General features: G+C 31.7%; 1 protein-coding gene across 2 annotated transcripts in view; it reads left to right on the forward strand.

The window, feature by feature from the left end:
* LOC140040632 (dynein axonemal heavy chain 7-like) overlaps nucleotides 1–11609 on the forward strand; it is a 36536-nt gene extending 24927 nt beyond the window's left edge. For both annotated transcript variants that reach the window (XM_072086705.1, XM_072086706.1), the window contains 13 exons: nucleotides 143–388; nucleotides 503–595; nucleotides 777–953; nucleotides 3691–3852; nucleotides 4224–4424; nucleotides 5694–5855; nucleotides 6065–6250; nucleotides 6963–7100; nucleotides 8187–8417; nucleotides 8776–8928; nucleotides 9596–9773; nucleotides 10114–10217; nucleotides 10329–11609. In XM_072086705.1, the coding sequence (XP_071942806.1) occupies nucleotides 143–388; nucleotides 503–595; nucleotides 777–953; nucleotides 3691–3852; nucleotides 4224–4424; nucleotides 5694–5855; nucleotides 6065–6250; nucleotides 6963–7100; nucleotides 8187–8417; nucleotides 8776–8928; nucleotides 9596–9773; nucleotides 10114–10217; nucleotides 10329–10535 (2238 nt within the window). In that variant the 3' untranslated portion in view covers nucleotides 10536–11609. The remainder of the gene's footprint in view (nucleotides 1–142; nucleotides 389–502; nucleotides 596–776; nucleotides 954–3690; nucleotides 3853–4223; nucleotides 4425–5693; nucleotides 5856–6064; nucleotides 6251–6962; nucleotides 7101–8186; nucleotides 8418–8775; nucleotides 8929–9595; nucleotides 9774–10113; nucleotides 10218–10328) is intronic.
* Nucleotides 11610–13643: the final 2034 nt, after the last annotated feature.

Below are 13643 nucleotides of genomic sequence, written 5' to 3' on the forward strand. Positions count from 1 at the left end.
ATTATGTTATACATCTAATAAAAAAGTCTAATTAGCTTAAATATAGCTTACAGTTCTGCTTCATTGGATAGATTTTGACAGAGATAGATTTATATTATTATTTGTTGTAGTGGTGTTAAAATAATTGATTTACTTTTTGCAGTTGTTGTTTTCATTCTTACTCTGCACAAACCTACTGAAGCATGCTAAAGAGGTGGATGAAGATGAGTGGCGTTTCCTTCTGACTGGAGGCGTTGGTCTTGATAACCCTCACTCTAACCCTACATCGTGGCTGCCTATTAAGTCATGGGATGAGATTTGCAGACTGTCAGAATTGCCCAACTTCCCAGGTCTTCGAAAGAAGTTTCCAGCCCAGAAAGAAGGATGGAAAGTCATTTATGATGATACTGTAAGCTATTTCAAATAAATAACAATATATTCTATACACCAATTGATTGTTATTGTTTTTTCATCCTACCAAGTGTATTGTTGTACTAATACATTTGATATGTATCTTCTATAGGAACCTCAGCATCAGGCTCTACCAGGAGAATGGAATGAACAGCTTGGATTGTTCCAGAAAATACTCATCCTTAGATGTCTGCGACCTGATAAAGTAAGTATATATCAGCTTGAAAAGATATTAGGATGGACCAATGAAACGATGAATGAACATTGTAGAACAAATTATTGAACTGATGAAATCAGGATATAAGATGTAGATGCTAGATTGAATACAATTGATTGTACAAAAATAAAATATATTATTACAAATAAACAATGTGTGTCCTTTTTAGGTTGTTCCTGCTGTACAGGATTTTGTCACTGCTAAACTGCACAAGAAGTTTATTGAACCTCCGCCCTTTGACCTTGCTAAGGCATTTGGTGACAGCCATTGCTGTGCTCCTCTTATTTTTGTGCTCTCCCCAGGAGCAGATCCTATGGCAGCACTTCTCAAATTTGCTGATGATCAGGTAAGACTAGCCTATATAAAATAACAATATCCATATTATAATATGCTGATTTTGAGCTTTTAAACCAGTAATTGGCAGCCTACAGGTCAGCTACTGCAGTACTATTGTTCTTACTCAACAAACAAAAAAATGTTGAAAGAGGGATATCTATATATAAATTATGGTTAATTCTGACATAGGCGAGCACAATGCAAAAACTTCGGTACAAATCTCTGCCTTGGATACCTACCTTATCTATCTCAGATGTACCGCGAAACGTAGATTTGATAAAATTAGTTTTCAGTTTGACGCTATTGTTCCATATTTCTATCTTAGGAAGATATTATAAAGAGTTTTTTAACAACATTATGATTTCAACAGTAGATTTTCAACTCAATTTCAATTCTTAGCGGTCAAAGTAATTTCCGGGTTTACGATGAGTTCACCTTACAGCAACATGGTTTCAACTATTTTCTCTCTTTTATACACAAGGGAGCAGTTAAAATAATAGATTTGACCCTAAAGGATAGTAGGACTGGAGCTTAAGTTGGCCATTAGTCATAGCCATTTCAGTTTTTTGTTTATTTTAGGAACGGACCGCGCGTGTGAAAGGTACAGCAGTTAAAAAATAAAAATTATACTGCAAATTAATAAAGATCAAATTAAATATACGCCATAAAGAATCGGAATATATTGTGGGGAATAGTATTATAAAATTACATAGGGAGATTTGATGATAAGACATTAATGGAGTGAAATCCCGATAGCTGAGTTTTATTGAGTAAGCTGGCAGGAATAACTGTAGGCTATCTGTGTCCCGTTAGGACCGAGATGTCTGCCCATGTTGCAAGCCGTAATATCTTCTTTCTTGTGCCGAAACGGCCAACTCTGTCACGGCAGTTACTTTCAAAAGATGTTTAAATTAAATAATGTATTAATACTTATTAGGATGATATTTATTTGAATAAATGCCTCCAATAAAACATCATTTTGAATAATAATCACCAACTATCTAATAAACGTCCATCCCATCCACATTTATAATAACACAATTATACTATTTGTAGTAGAATTCATCGCACTGTTATCTACAATTTACCAAGCATTTGTTATTCTTTTTTACCACTTTCATATCTATTAGAGGATTTCATTTGATTATAAATGTTACCATATTATTAAAACTAAAAAATTTAACATATATCCCTCGAATAAGCACCTCCCTCAAATGAACTCTGCCTCCCCACCTCCGCCCTATAAGGGCCCTACCAAACAATAAAGACTATACTTTAAAATGTTATTAATCATCTAAGACACTATGAAACAGAGTAGTTTAGTTTTACGAATGTCAAGCATTTTCAATAATGGTAACCGCCAGAAAACGTACAAGGAGAACATTATCATTCCGAGAACCATCGTCTACACTTCCTAGTAAATAATAACAAATATGCAACTGTTTCTCACACTTGATACTAATGGAGGTTTAAATAGAAGTTTTTCCTATTTATGCAATCTGAGATATTTCAGCCTTTTAATCATTAAAGAAGAAAGAAGAACATTTGAAAAAATGGTACTTTTACTTTTCACTCCTACCTTTGATTTAGTCTACCTAATCATGTTATTCTGTTCATAATACTTTATTCTATTCTTATCAGTATCGCTTATTCAAAAAACATACCAATGTCAACATGAACGTGGTAAGATTATGCTGATAAATATGTGTCATATAAATAAATTGGAATTTACTATGTTTTTAAAATTAAATTTGAGTACAGTTTTAGCTTTTGCTAATTTATAAAATGTTTGTAGTCGCATTAAATGTGTTAAAATCAAGTTCATAAGAATATGAATGTTTTTGTTTTATGAGTGTAATTCATTTTTTTGTGGTTTAAAAATCAAAGTAAAAGGAGCTAGTTTTCAACTATTGGTAACAAATGTGCAGTCAGTCAAATGTTTTTTAAGTACTATTTCAGCTTTTATTGATGTTTTAAAATAAACATTGATCCATCAAGGTACTGTATGGCTTGGGGAAGGTGGTAATATGAGTGTCCTTCCTGGGAAAATATTAGGGGGTGGGGATGATGGATATCCTGTGTTCGCTAGAGCGTAAATTCCACTTTTAAGTTTTATTTTTAAATTTTAAGGTTACGGTATATGTACATTATTTCTTGCCAACTTTATTTTCCTCAAAAAGTTAAGATGGAATTTTATGCTAAGCGCCGCCCACTTGGTTAAAGCTCGCACATAAATTATTCATGAGCACCGTCCTGTGGCTTCCCGTCCTGTGCTGTAAATTCCCTATTGGCGAATGAACCAAACTCAATCCTATTCTAAATCATTTAATTTTACATTTCCACTATAGTATATCTGTAATAAACAATTATTTTTTGATGTTCATGTTAGAATAGAATCTGCTGGGTAATGCAGTATTTTAACTTTCTTTATGTATACATTACACTTACAGCAGGTGTTTGTATCATTTCAATGAATGTTTTTATACATTTTGTTGTACTTATTTTGATGAACAGTAATAATTTGTCTAGATTGATACATTTTAAGAATATGCGTATGTTGTACTAAGTATGCTCATTCAATCATAGTTTCATCAGTAAATAAGTTAAAGTGTTTCACTAAATGATGCATTTGTTCCTCATAATGTTATGTTATATCAGATTTATTACATGGATGTTCTTTTATCGTATTACTTAATTTTTCATGTTAATAGAGGACATGGTATTTATTTTTATTAATGTTTTTAAAGGGATTCGGTGGAAGCAAGTTAAGCTCTCTGTCACTAGGTCAAGGTCAGGGTCCAGTTGCCATGCAGATGATTGAAAAAGGTCTGAAGGAAGGTACATGGGTTGTGCTACAAAACTGCCATCTGGCTGTGTCTTGGATGACAACGCTTGAAAAACTCTGTGAGGTAACTGATGATTTTTCATGTGCAAATCTTAAGTTTAAAATTTTAAAGATGTATTGTCCCCCTAAAAAACTCATTTTTAAAACATTTTTTGTTGAATATTCCATTTTAATTTCACCTAATAGTTTTCCACCTTTACCAAAAATTGGTTCGAAAAAAGATGTATTTACCTAAAAAACTAAAGCAAACAATAGTCATAGTCAGGTTTTTGATTGAATTTAACCATTTGTTTGGTCATTTTATAAGTGAAAGCATGATTGACATGATTTAATCTTTATTTTTCATGTTTTTGTTTGACAATACATCTTTAAAGGTCTTTTCAAAATTATTTTATTAATTTTTATTAATATTTTGTTTCTTTGTTTTTCCACCAGGATCTCAATCCAGAGACCACACATCCTGATTTCCGACTCTGGTTAACCAGTTATCCATCACCTCACTTTCCAGTTGCTGTTCTTCAAAACGGAGTGAAAATGACAAATGAACCCCCTGCTGGATTAAGAGCCAACATTGTTCGCTCTTATCTTAGTGATCCAATCTCAGATCCCGAGTTTTTTAACAGCTCCAAGAATATGGTACGGAAAAAGAAACATTTCAGACATATTAAGTTTCATGAATGTTTCCTAGGATGATAGTTGTGTAACTATTGTGGAATAACTTTGCACCAAGGAGCTAAACAATTGGTCAGATGTTTTGCCCTGTGTATTGTATAAATAGATTTAATAGAATTACTTGTTTTGCAGATATTCTCATTATGGCAAAACATCTAACCAATTGTCTCCTAGCTTAGATCATACCTTGCACACTCACTAAACAGTATTTCTTTTCAAACACATTTACATACAATTAAGCTACGGCTGAATCATCTAATGTTCACACCTCCTTTTTGGGCTGCATGACAATAGTTCATTACTATTCTCGGCCTTTGGCAAGTAGCAGAGTTAGACTAAAGCTTGGTTCCCACTAGGAAGCAATGCAAGGATGTAAGCACAACGCAAGTGATTTGACCAATCAGTAGCGATGGGTTATTCAAACTGTCACTTGTCATTGGCTAACTCAATCACTAGTGGGAACCACGCTTAAGACACCTTAGTACAAAATGTTATATATTTCATGTTGTGTCATTTCACCTTTCATTTTTCTTTTCACCTGTCATTTTCATGTGCTTTTTATCATCTCTATTACATTCTACATGGTTTGCTGTGAAATATCTTAACTCACTTGGTTTGCTGTGTTACCTGATACACGCTACAGAAAAAAAGTGTAGGTTTCATAACAATTAGTTTTATTTTTAAAAAATATTCTTGGCAAATAACACCTTAAGCTCTACAGGTCTACACTATCAAACTTTATGTGACAAAAAAATGTGATGTGCCCATATATGGACATGATGATGTCATATCACTACCATATTTTGACATATCACTACCATAGTTGGCCAGATCACACTTTTTTTGTCAACTAGTTTTATAGTGTAGACAGAGCTTTATAAACCTTTATCATCCATACAATGTCACGTTAATCAAATAAATTTTTATTGCAAAATCACATTAATTTAAAGCTGTCTCGCAACATAATTTTATGGATACTGACTATATGACTTTCTTCTATACTATGAAGTATCTCATAATCTCACCTACTAATTTAGACTCAATTCTAAACAAACAACATTGGTAAATCTATTGTTACTGTAATCTGAATATAATCCCACCACCTAATGTTACCAAATTCTGGCCTCTTGAGACTATACCGCATGGTGGTAATAACTAATATTTTTAACATAATATCCAAAATATGTCATCTATTCCTCCTGTCAACTGAGTCTGTTTATCTAAATTCTTTAGCATGCCTGGAAGAAGCTGTTATATGGATTGTGTTTCTTCCATGCACTCGTGCAAGAACGACGCAAGTTTGGACCACTTGGTTGGAACATTCCATATGAGTTTAATGAGACAGATCTGCGCATCAGTGTTCGACAACTCTCTATGTTTCTGAATGAGTATGAGGTTAGTATGATGGTGCTTTCAATAAACCAAATTAAACATTAATTAACTACTTTGTCATTCTTATAATAATGTTACATACAAAATCTGATTCCATCTATTTTTACACTATTTTTTTACTGATGACTTTTTATTAAGAAACACCACAAATTTAGCATCACAGGTTAAAATAAATTATAAATAACACCCAATATTTTGACATTTATTAACAGGAGGTACCCTTTGCAGCCATCAAATATTTAACAGGAGAGTGTAATTATGGTGGACGAGTAACTGATGATCGAGACAGGAGAACTCTTCTCTCAATTCTTGACAAGTTTTACTGTGAAGATGTCATAAAAAATGAAGATTATAAATACGATGTGTCTGGTGTTTATTTCTCTCCAAAAGATGGAGATGTAAGTTGTCCACATCAATAGTTCTTTGTTCATAAAAAATATTGTCATAAAACAAAACAAAAACAAATGTGTTTTCAAATCTGTTGAATGAATCATGTTTATTACACTCTAAATTTACTGGTACCAATTGTGTTTAATCACTTTTGACAAAAGAAAGGAGTATAAATGGGACCTTTATTTTTTTTCTTATATTTTCTTGATGGGTAACTATTCAAGTATTATATATATAGGCTTTTGGTTGAACAACAAAATGTGATCTCATACACTTTGGACCCAGGCCTCACAGAATTGGTTTCAGTATCTGAGATTTGGTTGCCCTCTCAATACTGTTGTATTCCACAACCGATGCAAAACATTGTGAGATTAAATGGTTTAAACAAGCTTACAGAACATTAAATTCAACATACCTGAATTTGAATTTTCGACATGTAACAGTACAAGGATCCTATGCTGTTACGAATATTGGTGTACTGTACTTTATTGTGCTGTAAGCTTGTTTAAACCATTTAATCTAGTTATATACCAGCATGTATGAACTTTCATTCTAAAACATTGTTGTGTAATATACTTGATTGCCCATCAGGACTGACCCTTTTAATTTTTAGTTTAACCAACATAAATTTGTCGTTACCCTAGGACTGAGGGTAACTGATTCAGGGACCACCTGTATTTTAATGTTATCTTTATATTTAATATTTGATTTTTTTTACAGTATGAAAGTTACATTGAGTACACCAAGAGCCTGCCTCTGAATCCGCACCCTGAGATCTTTGGTATGCACGCCAACGCAGACATCACCAAAGATCAAGCTCAGACTAGGCTTCTCTTTGATAATATTCTACTTACCCAGGTAAGAAATTCAATGAATGTATATTGTGTATATTATCATGCTCATTGCTATTCAGATCATTCTCCATATTGGACCACTCTCATCCTTACAATTATTCAAATGTGTTGAGGCTCTAATTGATGTATTGTGTTTTATGAGTTCCAAATAAAAAATAGTAAATATATATCACTAGCCAATCTACAAACCAAATTACTTTGTTGATTAATAATCCTGTGCTATTTTTACTTTAGTAGCAATAGAAAAACAATATTGGTTGCCATCTGTCACTCATGCGATACACTTTATATTGTCAGGTCTATGTTAATAAAAATAAAATAATATTTTGTTTAGCTTCTGGTACAGTACTACCATTATTATCATAATTATACTACTGTATTGTTGCCAGCTATGTTTAATACATGCTTGCCTCTTTGTTCATTATTACCATACGAATATGCATGATAGTTCTTAGTAGCTCATGATTCCTTATGCTATGGTATATATATAAAACTTATAATAAATATATTATATTTCTTCATCTTCATATTCCCATCATATCCGCTTGTTGCTGTATTTCAATTTGTCATCCATAGGCTCAGGTATTGTGAATGCAGAATATAGCTGCTATTATCAATGTTTATTGACTTTTTGATATACTGTATTTATTTTGATTAACAGTGCACTAACTTTGTTTTTTGTTTGCCTGTAAAATTTACTTCACTTTCAAATTATGATCAAACTAAATTAATATTTGTTTAATTTCATAACGAATTTATATAAATTGAAGTTGTGTTAAATGTAATAATTGTATTCCTTATCTAAAGATTACAGTTTTTTTATGTGTTTTTAAATTATTTTTATTTGTGTGTGTTGTATAATAATGTATCTATGTAAAAACACTGTAATTTGTGTATTAAAATTTTTACACATTTTGAATTTTTTTTTCACCTTTTAATTATGTTTAATTTGAATGTAATGATTGTTGTTATGATCTAAATTGGATTTTAAACTATAGGCATAAAATATATATTTAATAATGAATGTACAGAAATCTTTGAATCAAAATATAATGAAACTAATATATTCTATTTATTATCATTATTATAGTCCCGTAGTTCAAAAGGTGGAGCTAAAAGTAATGATGAAGTGATCAGTGATGTTGCAACAGACATCCTCGCTAAGTTACCCCTTGTGTTTGATACGGAAGCAGCTCTAAGGAAATACCCAACAACGTACACACAGAGTATGAACACCGTGTTGGTGCAGGAGATGGTGAGGTTTAATAACCTACTAGTTACTGTACGTGCTAGTCTTATCAACATACAGAAGGCAATTAAGGTACGAATGTTAGATATATGCATGTTTTAAACCAAGATAAGTCCAACTTTATAGGCCTTTAAGTTAATAAATAAAGAGTAAACATAATGGTTGCAATGTAGTTGAACTACCTATTTTGATTTAATTTGTATTAAATGTGAAGTGCGGTTGGTTTAGAAGCGGATCCAGAATTGTTTACAGACTATTAATATTGTATTTTAACGCTCTCCCCTGGTTAAAAATCCTAGAACCACCTCTATGGTCAGGGATGAGGTGATCTTTTTCTTTGCCAACATAGATCTGCCACAGTCAACAAAATAAACCATAGTATAATGCTTGTGATATAATTAAACCTCTACGTCCTATATGTTGTTTACAGGGTTTGGTAGTAATGTCATCAGAATTAGAGGAGGTAGCAAACAGTTTGTTGAAAGGACGTGTACCAGGCATGTGGATGAAGAAGTCATACCCATCCCTGAAGCCACTTGGAAGCTACGTCAATGACTTCTTAGCAAGACTGAAATTTTTACAGGTATATTTTGTATCTAATATAAGTTTATCCTGGCACTTTCCTTGTAGATACAATAAATATACTTTAACTGCTTGTGTTTAAAGCAACTTAATATTTTATTGAGGATTAAACACATTTACAATTGGATCAAAGCCAGTGTGGTGGTCTATAATTAGAATCATTCAAAGACTATTTAGCAATTTTAAGGCCTGTTGCATTGCAATGTTTAAAAATAAATATTTAGGCATATTGCCATTAATGATACTAATTGTCTATCTTAAAGACGTAGATTTTCTAAATAAAGAAAACCGTACAGTGATTAAGGGTTTTTCTGTCGTGAGAAAAAAATGTGGGCATAACACAGGATTTGACCTTGAGCATTATAAATGTCAACCATAAACTCAGTAAAAATGATATAGAAATACCAAATACTGTAGTACTGTATATATCCTCTGGTATAATCCCATTTCATGTCTAATCTAATCTACTTTATGTCTGATTTCACAAACAGGCATATCCCCAGGTATATTCCCAGTACTTCTCTCCAGCCAGTTCAGATGAGACTTAATTTTTTTCCTTAACCAGGGTTTCCCTGTGTAAAGTTTTACCCCCCAAAGTCGGCCCTAGGAGGTTGGGATTGTACCAGAGGATATACAGTATTGTAATCGGTATTAACATCTTTTTATAGGACTGGTATGACACAGGACCTCCACCTGTCTTCTGGATATCTGGCTTCTATTTCACCCAAGCCTTCTTAACTGGAGCACAACAGAACTTTGCAAGGAAATACACAATTCCAATTGATTTACTTGGATTTGACTATCAAGTTTTAGATGACAAGAAATATGAACAACCACCAGAAGATGGTTAGTAACTTTTACAAAAACAAATTATATACAGCGAATTCAGTTCCCACAAGCTTGCTACAGGGAATGCCTCCTTTGAGACATTCTTATTCAGGAGATATTTCATATCAAATGAACGAGAGGAAACATATGTTTTAACATTATGACAAACCTTATTAATAATGAGACACCCCATTAAGGAGATTCTTTGTTGGGTCCCAAATGTGTTCCTGAGGCACAATCTTCGAAATTGAGTCCTTGAAAAAAATCATGTTGACCATTGGATTGAAGGGAATGTTATAATAATTGATTTCAATTGTTTATAAAAAGCAATGATATAGTTTATTTGAAATCTTTGTAGGGGTATATGTAAATGGATTATTTGTTGAAGGTGCTCGATGGGACAGAAAGACAAAGCTTCTAGCAGAATCCCACCAGAAGATGTTGTATGACACAATACCGACAGTAAGTAATATTTTCTTACCTTTCCAAGAGTCTACCCATATGATTAAAACTTTGTGATCATTAGCTTAATTTTTAAAAATAATTCAATTTTTATGTTTTAACCCCTAACAGATGTGGTTTATCCCGATTAAGAAAGATGAAATCCCTAATAGACCTTCCTACGTGGCACCCATCTACAAGACAAGTGAAAGACGTGGAACATTGTCCACAACAGGCCACTCCACTAACTTTGTCATCGCCATCAACGTTCCATCGGACAAGCCACAAGGACACTGGATCGGTAGGGGTGTAGCCTTACTCTGTCAACTTGACAATTAAGTTTATTGTAATTAGTTGTATATGCTTATTGATCAAAGTATGGATGCCTTTGGTTGAAGTAGACGTACAGGTAAATATTTGATACCACCTATCAAGTACCTTTGTATTTGTGTTGCTTTAATTATTCAAATTAACTTTGAATTGAATTCTAAGTTGAATTCTATTGCATAATATATATATATATAGATGTATTCTTTATATTTCCTAAGGACAATTTATTTTGATCAGTATTTAATAAATACTCCATTTATAGTTTAATATTAGTTTATTGTCTATTATTAATATCTCTTCCAAAAAATGTGTAAATATAAATTAAATTGAATGTACTGTATGTGTAAAATATTGTTATAAGAGATAATTATAATAAGATCAATTATGATTATTATGTCAAATTTATTTGACAACATACATTTGAAATACTTTAAAAATAATAAAATTCATACTAGGCTAGGTTCTAGACTGTACTTCGACTTAATATTTGTGAACACATGACGTTTCATACATATAAGACTTGAGCTTGAAAAACAGTTTCATATAACAATTCAGACAAAAATCGAAACACTGATTGATAGACTAACATAAAAAAAATGCCTACTTGGGGCAAATCTAATACATATATATTTTGTAAAATATGAATATTTCTGGCTGGAAAAAAAAAAATTGTGTTATTATCTTAGGTATACGGTATGATAGATTTCTTTACATAATTACAAGCTTATGTTCAGTCATATTTATATTTGCATTGAAATGTATTATGCAAAGTAATCCAATGTTAATGCCGTCCAATGTTAATGCCGTCCATTTAGTACCGTCCATTTAGTACCGTCCATTTAGTACCGTCCATTTAGTACCGTCCATTTAGTACCGTCCATTTAGTACCGTCCATTGTATATACAAAGTTGTATTTAAAGAGTGATACACTAGTTGTAAATTGAAGCTTGGATTGATTTTTAAAGATGCGATATAATGACGATTTAATTTCTGATTTGCGTGATTTTTATGGGTAAATTTAATAATAATTATAATAAAATAGTCTATATGAATATATTTAACGAAATAAAGATCCATTTGTGTGGGACATGTAATCTTCTGTCTTTTTCTTTTGTTTAATGAGGCGATGAAACTGTTGCTTGTGATTGGTCAACTCACTTGCGTTGCGTCCAACACGCTTTCTACACCTTGGTGATGAAATATAGGATAAATACTCTGCTGTTTTGAAAATTCAATCAAATGACATCATGATCAATAAGAACAATATATTTGTTGCATCGTCATGATCGTATTGATTCTAATAATCATTTTATTAGACTGCACAATGCAGCATAAATGTTTATCCTATATTTATAGAATGAGAACGTTTCTAATTTCGTTTGTTTTATGTAAGAAAAATGCATCATTTATCTATCACCGATCATTATTGTCCTAGTATAAATGGTCAGTATTTATCCTCCTTTTTAAATTACGTGGTTTGTGGGTTTTACACCTTTTTTGGCCGTACTGTATATTTCTAAACCTTATTTTTTTTTGTCTTTTGTGAGATTCACTCACTTTTATTTCATTCTTTACATTTGTTACAATAATCTATATCAATTTTGTTTCAGTAGAAAACTATCTCTGCAGCTTAAAGTTTTTTTTGTTTTTCTTATTTTTAGTATTTTACATATATAAAAAGTTAAAGCATTTAAAAAATAGACAAAAGTTATATAAAAATATACATCACATAATACAGGTTCACAATTGCCAATACAACATCACAAAATAAAATATACTGTAACTCATCCAGTAAATAAAACTAGTAAGGTAGAAACCATACTAGAATACTAAGTATTGTGTCGTAATAATATTTTCTCGTGTTTTTAGCCTGTTATTGTTTAACAATTATACATTTTTACATTGCTAAAATAATATTTTTTACTTTTTCCCATTTTTTTATGCTTTCCTCTCTTTTATACACTATATCACCAGTTTTACAACTCCCTGATATCACATTCCTTTCTGAATAGATTTCCTTGTTTAAAAGATTTCCATAAGTTAAAATAACTTTTATTTGTAACATCAGCCAGTATCTTTTGTTTATAAACCGTGAAAGCAGCAAATGTATATATAAAATCAGTAAGAATATTTCTTGTTCCAATTACCAGATTTTGAAAAGACAATCTCTATTTTTGTCCAAAAACCTTGAATAAATTTACAAGTAAAAAACATATGCTCCTCATCTTGTACCGCTCCACTTTCTAAACCTTATGTTATTATGAATATTTATGTTAATTTCACAATTTACTATTACTTTTGAATTTGTCATTTTACTTAATCATCAGTAAAGACGGATCAGGTGCCGTTTTCGGCCACCTCGACTTATATGGACTATACCATTATTATGATAGGGGTGTGGTGTATTATGCTTTATGTATAGAAGGGTGTCTATTGAATGGGAAGACAATACAATTGTTCTGTTATGTCAGGGAAGAGTTAATTAACTCTTCCCTGGTTATGTAACCTACAGTACAAACTACAAGGAACAATGCAGAACATCAAAAACTAGCAAGCATGTACTTTTTATAAGCATGTTAATATTATTAGGTACTGTGTTACGGAATGCCAAGATTTTGTAACTAATTACTATAGGCCTATACAAGTATACTACTATATATAAGTATATATATATAAATCAAAGAGCTGCATAGGCAGGATATAGAAAAAATCAAGATCAAATAAGTTAAAACTGCCTCAATATAGATTTATTTTAACGACATGTTTCGGGCATAGCCCATCATCAGGTGAAAAGAATTGTAACAAAGGATAACATATATAAGTCACAAAATTACATAATAAAACAAATCAGCCAATCAAAGATGTTAACAAACAAAAGGCATAGTTATAAAGGCACGCCTCCAAAAGCTATGATGTACAAAGCAGGAATGGTTGCTTATAAAGCAGGAAATTTAAAACAAAGACAAAAGCTTCAAGTGTAAATAATTGTTAATATGTGAATGTCTCTGGCAAAATTAATGTTTAAAGGATCTAAATTGTACATTTATGCCGGTAGGGGCAAGAGTGCCAAGCTTTACAATGATTCTTTCTTCTATAATTCTACGAGATGTCTCAGAA

This window comes from Antedon mediterranea, chromosome 2 (genome assembly GCF_964355755.1).
Source record: "Antedon mediterranea chromosome 2, ecAntMedi1.1, whole genome shotgun sequence".
In the NCBI taxonomy this organism is placed as follows: domain Eukaryota; kingdom Metazoa; phylum Echinodermata; class Crinoidea; order Comatulida; family Antedonidae; genus Antedon; species Antedon mediterranea.